Consider the following 14,181-nt stretch of genomic DNA (forward strand, 5'->3'; position numbering starts at 1 on the left):
ACGAGTTCAGTGTTGAATGTGGTGATTGCTTAAGGAAAAAGCCTTCCTAAGTAAGAAATGTATCTGAATCTTCATATTAAACATAGGAAAAAACAGGAACTAGGTCATTTCCTTATGACTATTGAGGTAAAATAAATCAGCTGTGATTGGCAAAATAGAAATCCACTGACCAGAATTTCAGATCACAAAAATGTAAATAAAACATGACTGAAATAGCAGCTCAGAGGTATTTTTTCAGTGTAGCAAAAGTTGTATACAGTTTTGGATCCATTTTATTTTATTCATATTAGGAGTTATCCCCATGTTGAGTGGAGAATCAGGGGTTTTGGGGAATATTCTACAAAGCAGAGGTTTTTCTGAAATGTAGGTTCCTGTTTATAATTTAAAAAAAAAAAAGCACCTTAGCAAAAGTTTGTCTATATGGTACTTGAACACCTTTTTCCAGTAATTATGGGCATTTGCTAATTGTTGTCCCAGATAGCCTTGAAATTCCTTAAAAGGGAGTCCTACGAAGTTATCATACTATCTCAGAAGTTTAAGTGCTCAGGGTTAAACAGTTGTCTCAAAGTTTAAAACTGTGGCCATCTTCTCCATCTATTAAAAAATAGGCCTCTTTGAGAAATATACTGCATGGAGGTAGCACAAAACAGTAAAAGATATTTCTTTGCTCCATGTCTTACCCACCCAATGTCCTTTCAAGGTATAGCATGCTCCATAATTGGACAAGCATACATGTTGGATCTGCTGATTATTGCCCATTACAATCTGAATCCAGTCTTTGGACTTGTTTACCAGAAGTCATGTAGATGAGTAGAATTAATGGCCATCTTCAGATTATATCACAGGTTTTCTGACAATTCTATTTCATGTTTCAGCAGTCTTAGCTTTTTCAAAGACTGAATCTTTTAAAATTGTAAGATATCCCTTGGGTAGAATGAATCCTGTGACCTGTACTTCTACAAGTAATTATCTGTAGAAGTGTCATTTTGGAAAAGGGTGATTGTGGGATCTCAACCAGTGATGTTGCTATTCTACTAGGTCTCAGGTCCCAGTGGGATGTCATTTGGGTTATAAAGACCTCAGTTGAATTACCTGGTCTATTGTTCTATTTTACAGGCAGGTACATCTTGATTACTTCTGCTCATTGAAGATTACCCTGTGCTAAGTTATCCAGTTATCCTGGCTGGTGCCATAGATCCTTAAGGAGAAGGGGTGCTTTCAGCAGAGAAGCCCCAGAGCTCTTTTTCCATTGATGTTCTAGAGAATCTAAAGGAGAGAACAGTTATGATAGGGAGAAAGAGGCAAAAGTAAACCAGTCTCCACATTCTTTCTTCCCTTTAAGAGAGTTCCTTATTATATCAGAAAAGGGTTTCTAGAGAATAGTGAGATCTGTTAGATTCAAGGAACCCACAAGGGACATTATAGAAGCTCCAACAGTTAAAATATTGACAACTAGGGTCAGGCATAGTACTAGAGAGAGCAAAAATGGCTTACTTTGGGAGGAGAAATCATTTTATGGCCCCAGACTTAGCTTCTCAAAGTGATCAGTGTGTCTCTATCTTAGCCTTGGGATAACTGGGGTCAGCAATTTCACCATCTCTTGTGGCTCCTTCTCATTGCCTAACATGTCTTAGTTTAAATATGTGAGTTGCTATTGTGCCCTAATGATACTTAAATTTCCATCTTCTCTACCACCAGTAGTATTGAGCACTCATACTGTTGTTACTTTTATTTTTGTTTGGGGGAAGAGGGAATGTGAGGAAAGGGGCCCACAAACTGCCTCTATTGGTAGTTTGGTTGAGAGGTTTTGTTATCTATCTTCAGTTGTTTTTCTTCCATGTTGATTCATTTGATTGAATTGAAATTTTACATGAATATTGTGCTTTTTATTTGCTAGGTTCTCCCCTATGGGTGTAGATCACATGACTGGGCTTTCTGGTGTAAATGTCCCAGGAAACGCATCTTCTGGCTGGTGCATCTTCATCTACAACCTTGGTCAAGATGCTGATGAGGGAATCCTCTGGCAGATGTTTGGCCCCTTTGGTGCGGTTACCAATGTGAAAGTTATTCGCGATTTCAACACCAACAAGTGCAAAGGTTTTGGTTTTGTGACCATGACAAACTATGAAGAAGCCGCCATGGCCATAGCAAGTCTCAATGGCTACCGCCTGGGGGACAAAATCTTGCAGGTTTCCTTCAAAACCAACAAGGCCCACAAATAACTCGCTCCCGCTGTTTGGTACGGAATAGCTCACTCAGAGTGACACCAGTTGAAGCATTTTTTTGTTAGTGTAAAACTCATTTTGCGCCAATTTTCACGTGTTTGTCTTAGTCTAAATGAGAAATGAAAAGGTTTTTTATACTCTGGGATGCAACTGACATGTTCAAATGTTTGAGATCCCACAATGTTAGACCAATTTTAAGTTTCTTAAGTTATTTCCTTTAAAATATATATGAAACAGAAATCTTAGTAGACTGCATTAACTAACCAGCCCCTCTGGATGGTGGTAAAATTGAAGCATGCTTTAACTTATAAGACTGTCTAACATTTGTTTCATTTAGTGTTTCCACAAACTGGAAAAACAGTTCTTTTTCTTCTTAGTTGTTAAACTAAAGATGTTAGACTGATGCTGAGTGTGCTTTTTCTTAATAGCTTAAGCATTTAAAATTATTGACGCCTTAGTTGACAGTAAATTGCTTTCTGAAGCAGTTTTCATTGCCACTTTTCTGTTGACTTAATCTTCAGTTGTTTTATTTTGTTTTTTTAAGTGGTCTTGTAAGTAGTAGCATGCCTGCCTGACTTTAACACCATTGGGGAGGTAAGTTGCACGCTGAGCCGTGGCCAAGCTGTCGAAATTAAAGTACAAAGATTTTTCAGAAGCCCAAGTTTGAGTAGGAATGGACCAAAGAGTTTCAAAGAAACTCCAAGAAGATTCCAGAATCAAATTTAATCTCCAAAACAGTGTGAACATATGTTGCTCCTTTGACATCCTGAATCTTTTGTCCAAATAGCATATACCTGGTGCACTACATCCTGGTACATTATCTTTTGAGAGAACTTTGCAATTTCCAAGATCATTCAACATAGTTTAAATTCACAAGGATAGCTCTATTTTATAATAACACATAAACATTTGAGCATTGTATTTCTCGCATCCCTTCTTGTGAGCACTAGATTCTTTTTTTCTATCTTAGTAGGGTTTTGTTTTGAAAATTTGCTTTCATATGAACACTCAGCAGAAAAGTACTTATTTCTTGCCAGTTACCTATTAACAAGAAGACTTTAATTTGTAGTTTTAAAGATTAACCCCCAAAATTTTCTTCATGCTGCCTTGACTATTTTGGGTTGTTCTGTTTCTGTTAAATTTTCTTTTGCTTTTTTGTGTTTTTTGTTTGTTTTTACTTTTGCATTTAAGACCATTAAATTTGATTTTGTTTTGCTCAAATTTTGTTTTGTTTTTTATTTTCAATTTTCTTTTGTTTTGGATAGGTATTGTACAGAAGGTCCAACATTCAGGGAGAATTGTCAAGTCTTAAGGATAATTTACTGGCCTCAAGAAAAAAGCCTTGACATATCTGTGGTGGCAGTATAAACTGTATCATCCCAGAATGATTCTTTTCTAAACGTACAGATGTTGGTAGGCGGTTAGAAAGAGGCCATAATAGGCAGGTAGGCTGGTAGCACACAGCAAGAGAGAACTCCGGGAATCTGTTTCAAGAACCTGATCTGATTTTTATATAACTAATGTATAGAGAGAGACAAAAAAAAATGGGATGACTTAGGACCAGCAATTTATAACTATGACATGAGATGGAACTATATAAAGATGATGTTTTTTAGTTATTGGTATAATGGAATAACGGATTTATTTTTTTAAAAGGACAAATTAGGCAATAGGTATCACCCTTTCCCAATGCAGTTCATTATTTTTGGAAGCATCTGGATGGTTGGTCTCATAACTGTTTTCTGTTCACCTAGTGCTTCCAAAATTTTGAGTCCCTACCACTTGTTTGTATTTGCTTCACAGCTTTTTAAAAGATTTCCTTTTTTCACTTTTTACACATGATAAAAGATTGGTACAAGGCTTGGCCTTGATAGCTAGCCAAACACTGCCCAGGATCCACGTTACCCTCAGAAGTAACAAACTCCAAAGGATTATAGCCGCTTTTTATGACAAGGATTTGTGTTCTCTGCTCCATTTGCCTTGTTTTAAGTGGGGGTGGGGGGAGGGCGGGGAAAGTGTAGCTTCTGTTCTGGTCTAGAAACAGTGCCTATTTGCTGGAGTAAATGGAAAGGTAGTCACTGTGGTCTTGCTGTGGAGAATTTTTATATTTTGAGTCAGTGTGTTCTATGAGAAAATAATACTTTTTTGGTCATGATAGCATTCAAAGCCTTTCTCTTAAGTCTTCTGGATAAAGACATAAGATTTGTGGTTCTAAATCTTGCTTTGAGGCTACTATATTTACAGTTTGCTGCCAGCTTTGGCTAGTGCTTGACTTCTTCAGAGAATTCTACCCCCAAATCATATACTTTGCAAGTGATGATGGCACTTCGCCACATCTGTATTCTCTTTTCCTTTGATTCAGTTTGGTTCTTTAGACCCTGGGACTAATGGAAAAAATATGGAGGTATTTGGGCTTTGGATGTGTCTGTCACCTGACATTTTTCTTGTACTTGGGACCCCCATGGGTTTGAACACACTTGTCACCACAGGTCCCAGGTGCTTCTTCAGGAATGTTTGCAGGAGTGTGGAAAATTTTAGCCATTGATATATTACTTTTGGAAAGCAATCCACCATCCTCTCTGCTTTACTAGGAACTTTTAGTAGGTTAGCTCAACCCAAACCAAACCGTCAGGTTTGTTCCTAAAAGGAAGGTTTCACTTTCAAAATGTCATATTGCTAAAGGAATCCTTTCCCCAAACTTTGCTTAAAAAGTTTAATCCCACTCCTGTTGGAAAAGATGAAGATTCGACTTATTTTTGGAAGTTCCTGTTTTCCCAAAGCTTCCTTATTTAAAATAACTTGATGGAAAGAATTGAGTAGACAGTATTAATTTAGAAAGCATAATTTGGTAAATATTTGAGATATTTTGATTTGATTGAGTTATCTTTTAACTTCTGATTTACCCTTTGCTTATCAATTAGACCTCGTGATAATTATCTGTTAAATAACATTTAGGTTGTGCTAATTTTTTAAAAAAGATTAAGTTAACATTGTTGATTCTACCCCTGCAGCTTTGCCTTAAATTGATTCCTCATTGTAAAATACCATGTCCCCTCCAGAGAGGGTTTTCTGTGTGCTAATTCTACCTCTAATAGGGAGTTCTTTCATTCTGATTTCCCACCCCAAGGGCATCTGTCCTTTCTTTCCATCATCTAACAAGTACACTATTAAAGCAGATCTAGATTGTTTTTATGAAGTTGGTACTGGGTCTGGTTAAGCCTTCTCTGCTTCCAGAAAATGAAATTTTTTCTATTCTGAAGGCAGGTGCCTTACTTAATGTTTGTAGATCTGCACTTGCTCTCAATGCTGGGAAAGCCTAGGACCCAAAGACCGGTATAGTTGACTGATAGCTAAGCAGCTGTGGTTTATGTGCATATTCCATGTTGAAATTGCTTGGTTTAGACTCAGCACAGTTGTCAGATTTGGACATTGAAATGAACATTACTCAAGTTGTTTGGTTTCATATCAGACGCAGCATCATTTTGTTTCTGTATGCTTTTGTAGCATTCATGTGAGAATAAGATGGTAAGGACATCTTCCCCTTCTCCTCCAGCCCCCTTTCCATAAACCAAATGCCAATGTACTCGATAAAACTCTTCTGGTCTTTGAAATACACCATTCCACACCCAGTGTGGTTTGTAGGATATAGCGTTCGTGTTCCCTGTGGCCCTGCTGCTGGCACCTCCAGGCTACAGGCCACCATACTTCCTAAATATTGACAGGCAGCACAGAAGGAAACTTTTTGGTTTGTTTTTTTGTTTTTTTGTTTTTTGTTTTTTGTTTTTCTGTTGAGTGGAGTTTGTAATTCATGAGCCATTTTAATAATGATAGAGTAGATGAGCTACCACCAGAATCTTCGAAATCCTATGGGGTTTCCATTTCAAAACTTTGATTTTCCTTTGACTTGTAATGATTGTTTATTTCCAATCCACCCTTCAGTGACATAGTTAAATATTTTACTTGGTCATTGAAAAGCAAATGACTTGACATTTTGAGCACATAAGTTGGGATAATTCATGATTTGACCAGTAACTTTGAATAGTACTGTACTTTAAATCTTGACCTGAAGTCTTTTTAAAAAATTGGTTCCATCTCTTTCAACATGTAACATTTCGCTTACAAAGTAATCTGTTGTGGGACAGGAGGCTTTATCAATTGTTTCCCATATTGTACAGTAGATGGTTAAACATTTTGTATATTTAGTGTGTTTTAAGTTATTGATTTGTTTTATATAAAATAATTTATTTTTCAGGTACCATTTTTTTTCATTTTAACTTTGTTTTTACATGGGTTTGTTTTCAATAAAGTATGACATTGCTGTCCAAAAGTCTAAAAGAAAATGAATCCCATTGTGTTCTTTTGAGAATGCTTCTGTAATTAGTTTTTGTGATTTTCAGAAAAGCACTACTGAGTTCTCCATCTTCCCATTGCTTTTTTATTCATATGATTAAAAGACCTTTAGTGTTTTTTAAAAGAAAAATCAGACTTAGGTTTTGATAATCAAGAAGATTTCAGATTAATAAAGAAGCTTTGAAAGAAGAAACATTTTTTTAAAATGTAGTCTGAGTGTGAATATTATTTTTTTGTCGATGGCTTTCTCAAAAAGAATGAAACTTTTGAATCATTTTCAGAGTTTTTATAGATGCCAAATTGATATATTGACATGTATTACATAAATTTTATATGTAGTGGAAACATGCAAAACATTTTATTAAACTTGTTCACTGTCATATAGACATTTGAATTCAATTCCAAAGATAAGCTGATGCTTATTTTCAAGTACAATGTTATGGTTTGAGGTTTTCTTTATAAATCCACCCTTATTTGTGCAAATACTTGATTCTTTTCACAGGCATCAGGGATGTATTATGCCTCACGTGTTAACCTATAGTTTGAATTTTGTGATATTTTTAGTTGTAAACAAAACAGGATAATTGACGTGTTATAGTTTAGTTACTGATCATTTGTAACTTTTAACCAGCAGAAATGGAATTAAAATAATAATAATACAGTTGGTTTACCTTATACTTTTTAGGCAAGCATGTCTTTACTCCTCCCCACCAAATGGTGCTGTATCCTCGGGGAAAGGGTTGTCAGACCATAGTCTTAGACTGTGAAGGGGAGGGAAGGAAAGAATTATGCTCTCATGTCTTGAATGTCATTTGTGAAGTTGTCTTATGTGCATTGTGTTCACATGCCCTTCATCAAATATCTGTCTTCACGGGGAATGCATTTTGTAGACTTGAATTTTTTTCCTACTCAAGTTCCTTTAGCAATTATAGAAGCATACTACTGAAATTCCAAAAATTAGCTAGTACCACCTTTTCTTATGGTCCTTTTTACTTCTTTCTCCTGTAAGTTCACCTTCCAGGCTCTTTTATCTACTGCTCATTGTAAAGGGCCCTTTACCTCAGTCAGGCTCCTACAACTCAGGGCCCTGTGGCTGTCAACTCTCTGCCTTTGGGTATTTCTGGACCTGCCCCTGTTATTCCCACTTTATTTCTATAGTTTACAGATCCTCTTAGCTCTTTCACCAAAACTAGTTTTTCATTTTAATTGGCTGGGTTTCCTCTCATCCTCCAGAGCTAGAGCTTAGTTTTGCGACTTCATTTCATATGCCACTCTTCCACTCCTAATTTTTTTTTTAACATAGGAAATAAAGTATAACTTATTCACTCCAAGAAAACATCCCTATCAGCCAGTATTTCCTGAACACTTACTAGGTTCATTGGAAACATTTTAAATTTCTCTTGACCAGACTTTTAGTAGAATGTTGAAGTCACTGGTTTTTCCTTTCTCTTTTATGTGTGTCTTGCTGTAGTTCTGTGTTTATTTCCCTCTTTTTCAGATGTGGAGAAGCTGTCCAGCTGCTTCAAAGGATGTGCCAAATGTCTCCGGAATGTGTCCACCACTGTTAGACCTGCCCGGGGCCTGCACTGCCTCGGGGAGGAAAAGGATGCACCTGGATGGGAAACCTGCACCAGGAATGTCCTTTGTATGTTCAGATTTTAGGGGCAAGCATTTGGCTCCCCAGTTGGTCTTTTTTGATACTTAATTGTCTCCAAGCAAAGCTACAAAATGTTGTCAACTCCTTGGCCTAGGCTTGTGAATCTTGTGTTGTTCAGCTCTCTGGTTGATTGGTGTGTGGCCTTGAGCAAGTCACTTGGCCTGATTTCCTTTTCTCTTATCTATAAAATGAGAAGAGTCTGGTGAATATGCATATTTGATCAATATGCATTGTGCTAAGAGGAAATTGAACCTGGTGGTGGTTTTGTTACAGAATCTTTTCTATTGAACTTCATCTACCTCAGATTGATGGGCTTCCTGTTCTGTCAAAATCCTTCACTTGAAATTTAACTGCTTTAGCACTGAACCCTGTGATGAGGAATTGCCAAGGAGATGAGGGCAGGCTAGCTGCCTGAGGTTTTGGGGCCAGCGGTGTATTTCAAAGGGACCAGCTATCCAGTATTCTTTATAGCTTTCTCGTTTGGCAGTCTCTACTGTGAGACAGTGGGCATCTGTGGAATCTGCTTTCTTTCCTTCTACAGGCATTCTCAGATTAGGAGTCTGTGTGGTATAGCATTATAATTATTATTTTTTAAAATTCCATTAGTTTCTTAGAATGTTTTGAGGGGATTCTTGGAAGAGGAGTAAAAATCAAAAACCAATTCATTTCCTCTTAATGAATCTCAATTTACACGTTATTTTTTCAAGTTAGATTTTGTATAATAATATGAAAACATGGGGGAAACTTGCTCTCATGAATGTAAGCCAACACAATCTACAGAATTCTGACTGCAGCTGTGGTTTATGAGGTGAGAGACATTGGGAGGGAAAGAAGGCAAAACTAATGTCATTCCTACTTAAGTCCTTTATTGTCTGAGTGTTCCAAAGGGAGAAAGCAAAGCAGATAAGAAGGAAGATGATTGCAGTAAATCTCTGTTTATAGCCAAGAGGAAAGAGAACAGGTTTAGATACAGGATCATTTCAAATCTTAGCTTAGTTCTGCCAGTACAGATCAGACCTGTGCCTGATGAACTTAGAAACCCTTTCATTGTTATTATTTATTGATTGCTATCATGTACAAGAAAATTGAGATTGCCTTGGAGTTGGTTGGCCTTTGACCTGTACAATCCAAAGGGGGAGGAAGAAGGTTAAGGCGGTACTCTTCTTCTGGAGCCTTTTATGATGCAACATAACCCTTCATTACCTGCCTTCTGTGTACAGAACATTGTGCTAGATTCTGGGGGACATAGAAAGGCTTGATCTGCCAGGGACCTTTAAAAGTTTTTATAGTCTGTTAAGAGGATAAAAGACCCAGCAAAAATAGGTAGAACACACAGTATATATAATGAGCCTTTCTTTGCAAGTCTTAAGCACCACAGGAGAAGCACACATTAGTTGAGCTCAAGAAAACCAGGAAAGTTAGAATCAAATCCTCTGCTTTGGTCAACCCTCATCTGGAATATTGTGTACAGTTCTTAGATACCACATTTTAGGATGGACATTGACAAACTGAAACACAATCAGGGTTGTAATTAGCCTGGAGACTATACAATATAAATATTATTTGAAGGAACTGGGAAAGATTAACCTACAGGAGAGAAGACACAGAATAGTTCCCATGTGGAAGAGGGATAAAACATGTTCTGCTAGCCCCAGAAGAGGAAAGGGAAAGCAGGGGGTAGAATAGAGGGGAGAAAAGCACAGGCCTGGTACATACCGTGTTTCCCTGATAATAAGACACTGTCTTATTAATTTTTTGGACAGAAAAACACCAGAGGGCTTATTTTCAGGGGAGGGCTTATTTTAATGAACATTGACAGCAATTTTAATAAACAGGCAAATGTGAACAAAAAAAATGTACCTTTATTCAATAAGCAAATCACTGGGGAAGAACAGGATGACGCGCTTGCTGCTACAGCTCTGATTGGATGCAGCTCAGAGCGCGGCGTGCGTTTCACCGGGCTCACTACAGTAGCAATCTCGATAGGGCTTATTTTCGGGGGAGGGCTTATTTTAGAGGAATCTTACACAGTAAGGGGAGGGCTTATTTTCGGGATAGGTCTTATTATCGGGGAAACACGGTAGTAGGTGCTATATAAATGTTTCTTCCCTTCCTTTCCCATATTGTTTACTCTTCTCTTAATATTCCATGGTCTGCCAATTTCTTTCCTAAAATATGGTGTTGAGAGCCAAATGCTACAGAGGTCATCTGATATGAGTTGAGTGCAGAAAGAATGTAATGGGTTATTAGAAGTGTTCAAGCAGTGACTGGATGAAGCTTACTGGGAATGTTGCAGGGACATTTTATTGGTGTATTTTTGGAAGAACATTCAAAAATGGAGTTACTGTTCTTTAACACTATAGCCTAAGTTCTGTTGTAATGTCATTTCTTTGTTCAACCCACTTGTCTCTAGCCCTAAATTAGGGACTATGGAGATTGGAAATTGGAGAGGTAGTTAAGGAGATAGGAGATTGTCGTAGAGGGACAGATCCATGGTTAAATCTAGTCATGTGCTGTACTACCATCATCAGAGACTCCAGAGTAGTATTCTGTAGGGACATTTGTCCCTCCTGACAACATCAAAGATTAAAGCTAATTCTAGCATTTCTTAAGAGCCTACTCATTTAAAAACAATTGTCCAAATTTAAGGACCAAATTTTCCAAGTTGTTTATAATGGAAAATAGGACTTGTTCTTATCTTGTTTAAGGTTCAAAGGATGTTCTCAGCCTAGTAATTGGGGATTTGGCAGGCAAGTCTATGTTTACTTTAGCCATATGCTTCATGATTATATATGCTTTGATCATGTTCTTTCCCGAATCTTTTACCATTCCAGATGGAGGAGTCCCCATCTTTTTATTATCTCTCTTTGTGTGACATGGGGCCACTTGCCTACCTCTGAGCATGCTGCACCTTTCCAATGCCTTTCCTACAATGTAGTCTCTGGAACTGAGTACCCAATACCAGATGTGGTACCCCCAGGGAAGGATATAGGAAGTTACATTGAACTCAAACCATTTTAAACAACCTCTGTGGCATTCTGCTATCAACACTATATCATAGGAAGTATGTTAAGAAAACTGTATTCAGGATGGGAAAGGGAAAGGAAGAAACATTTATGTAGCACCTACTGTGCTAAGCACTTTACAAGTACTATCTCATTTGATCCTCACAACATCCTAGGAGACAGGTACTATTTTCCTAATTTTACATTTGAGGAAACTGAGGCATATAGGTTAAGTGACTTGTCCAGAGTGACACAGCTAGGGAGTACCTGGGGCCAGACCTGAACTCAAATCTTCCTGATTTCAGGCCAGGCAGCCAATTCACTGCACTATTAGCTAGGGGACTCAAAATGACCTACAAGTGGCAATTGGGATTGATTACTGGGCATAGTTATCTAAGATAAATATGAGGGGCTCAATGATAGAAACAAGGTAGCATTAAACACTCCATTTCACATAGTGACTAAACCAAGGCACAACTACTGGGCTTGGCTGAGTTGAAGAAGGCTCTGAAAATCCTATCATATAAGCACTAGTTGAAGGAAATTGGGAACATTTAGCTTGAAAGAGGGAAGGTATACGGGGTAAAGGGGAGGGGGAGGCAGCAATGATGTTTTCCCCATATCTGAAGGTCCAGCTTATAGAAGAGGGATTAGATTTGTTCAATTTAATTTCCTTATCTGCATTATTGGGGGTTGAATTATATGATCTCTGTACCTCCCCTTCCAGCTCTTAGACCTTTGAACTAGGACACATGGGTTGGAGTGGCAGGAGTACACATTTCTGCTCAGTATTAAGATCTTTCAAATGGTGCAAGTGATTGAGCCATGAACTACATGGTCTTGGTGTGGACAGTGTGTTCCCCATCACTGGAAGTCACAGACTGGATGACTGCTTGTCAGGGATTCTCAATTTGGGAGGAAGGGACCAGTCCTTGTCCCATTTCTTTGGTTTCATTGCCAAGTCCAAGGTCTTTAAAAACCCCCTGATACTCAGGATGGACGCAACCTTGCCATGAATTAAAGGCTCTGTTTTGTGCCAAAATGTGGCAGAATTCAAAAGATGAGACAGTGATCCTGAGCAACTGGACCTTTTTGGCCTGGAAATAATTGAATGTGTCCCGTGGCCATTGTCGTTATGTACCTGAAGGACTGTCTGTGGAAGAAGGGTCAGGCCTAGTCTGTGACTGCCTGAGAAAATCACTGAAGTGAGATTTAGTCTGAGTGGCATTTGAATTGACTTTACATTTGTTAGTTTGATACTTGAAACCAGAGGTTTCCTCTCATAGAATCGGAAGAGAATGGGATTGCTATTGTTTTCAGCCTAGGCTAGGAAGGAAAATGTGGCTAGTTGTCCCATGGAAGTTAATAACTAAAGCAATAACTGTGCCTCACATTATTAGAAACATTGGAAACTCAAGGAATCAAATAAAAGATATTTGTTTAGAAGCACTGAAACGGTTGGTATTATTTAATGACATGACATTTTCTTGTTTTGTATGGCTCTTGGGAGTCATCTGTTCACCTCCCCATTGGAATTGGGAGGTTTGAAGCTGGCCCAAGTAACAGGGTATGACACCATGTAATCATCACAGAATCCATTCCTTCTTCTTCCCCCTCCTTTCTGGAATCACAAAAGGCCAGGGCCAGGTCCTGTGGCCAGGATGGGAAATAAATGAGAAAGGCAGTCACTGCTGCAGTGAAAGATGGGGCACAGAGGGGCCCATTCTTCTTTCTAATAACATTCGCTCTTAGGAGGTGAGGTTCCATAAATCAGAATTCTTGTTTTGCCCCTCTCCCCATGGACAAACTTGAAAGGGCCTTTGGAAGCTGTGGAGATTCCATGACTGCTGAGTGGGGAGACTTGGGAAAGTAATTACTTTGCACCATGAAAGCCAGCAGAAATACAGTAGTTCAAAATCTGTGATGCCTCAGCTTGTACAGAACAAATTTCAGGACAACTGTTCTCTTCTCAGCACTGTGCCCACCTCCATACTGCCACTGTTACTGAGTGAATCGGAATTAAGTCAGCAAAAGCTAGACACACTTTGCTTCATTGACTTCCTGTTGGTTCAAGAACAAGAAAATGGAGAAGGTAGAAACCCTTTTTTAGCCCCTGCTTCCTGTATATCTTTAATACAGGTGCCAATTCTAACACTGCCCAAAGGAAAGGAGTGGTGCAAACTGCTAGCAGTTAAATTTCCCGGTAAGAGACCTTCTTTTCTGGCCTATTCATCTTGAATCTGGGTCCCACGCACAAAGAGGTGCTAACGGAATTCAGACACACTAACATGAAAGGAGGGGGTGGGGCACAGGGCTGGGAGCTTAGAGGCTTTTTTTGCATTTGTTTGCATTTGAATTCTTTGTTCTTTCCTTCCAGAACCTTTTAGCTTACCCCTTCCTCAGCTAAGCTAGGCCTCCAGAGTGACTCTCACCCACTTCTCTACCCAATTCCATTCATGGCTTTTTTTTTCAGCTGCTGTACACCAAGGCTCTAGCTCTGGTTTTTTCCAAGTCCCTCCTTTTCTCCTTACATCTTTAGCTGTAGCTGGCAGGTCCCTAATGCTGTACCAACCATGACCCCCAAGGGATGCTCTGAACTCTTTATAAACAAAGTATTTAGATCATGTCCTTTTACCTTACATGTTCACAAATTAAAATGCTATTTTATTTTTGAAATAATTTTTTTACCAAGGGAAAAAAAATACTCCAGAAATTTCACTCCAGAAAATACACAATTCTGAATTGTCCACAATAATCCAAAATCTAGGCTGTTTTAGCTAGCATAACCTCTGTTACGCTATTTTCAGAACCTGGTTCTTCATTCTGTGACCAGCCATATATTGCTCATTCCCTCTCGTGCCTCAGCCACTTCTCCGATGGAGATCACCCAGTCCTCAGTGAGTCAGCCTTCTCACCTTTGCTTCCAGCAGGTAGATCAGCTCAG

At 38.5% G+C, this 14,181-nt stretch overlaps 2 protein-coding genes across 6 annotated transcripts in view; both read left to right on the forward strand.

The window, feature by feature from the left end:
* Window positions 1-3,446, forward strand: part of ELAVL1 (ELAV like RNA binding protein 1) — an 85,073-nt gene extending 81,627 nt beyond the window's left edge. For 4 of the 5 annotated variants that reach the window (XM_069099332.1, XM_069099166.1, XM_069099253.1 and 1 more), the window contains one exon: window positions 1,898-3,446. In XM_069099332.1, coding sequence (XP_068955433.1) covers window positions 1,898-2,222 — 325 coding nt within the window. In that variant the 3' untranslated portion in view covers window positions 2,223-3,446. The remainder of the gene's footprint in view (window positions 1-1,897) is intronic. The other variant, XM_069099300.1, reaches the window with a different exon arrangement.
* The window catches only part of TIMM44 (translocase of inner mitochondrial membrane 44), a 207,252-nt gene that overhangs the window by 148,550 nt on the left and 44,521 nt on the right, over window positions 1-14,181 (forward strand). The gene's annotated exons all lie outside the window — the stretch shown is intronic.

The sequence above is a fragment of the Petaurus breviceps genome, unplaced genomic scaffold (assembly GCF_028583685.1).
Source record: "Petaurus breviceps papuanus isolate PSGF00001 unplaced genomic scaffold, PetGlider_PUasm1.0 103, whole genome shotgun sequence".
Classification (NCBI taxonomy): Eukaryota; Metazoa; Chordata; class Mammalia; order Diprotodontia; family Petauridae; genus Petaurus; species Petaurus breviceps.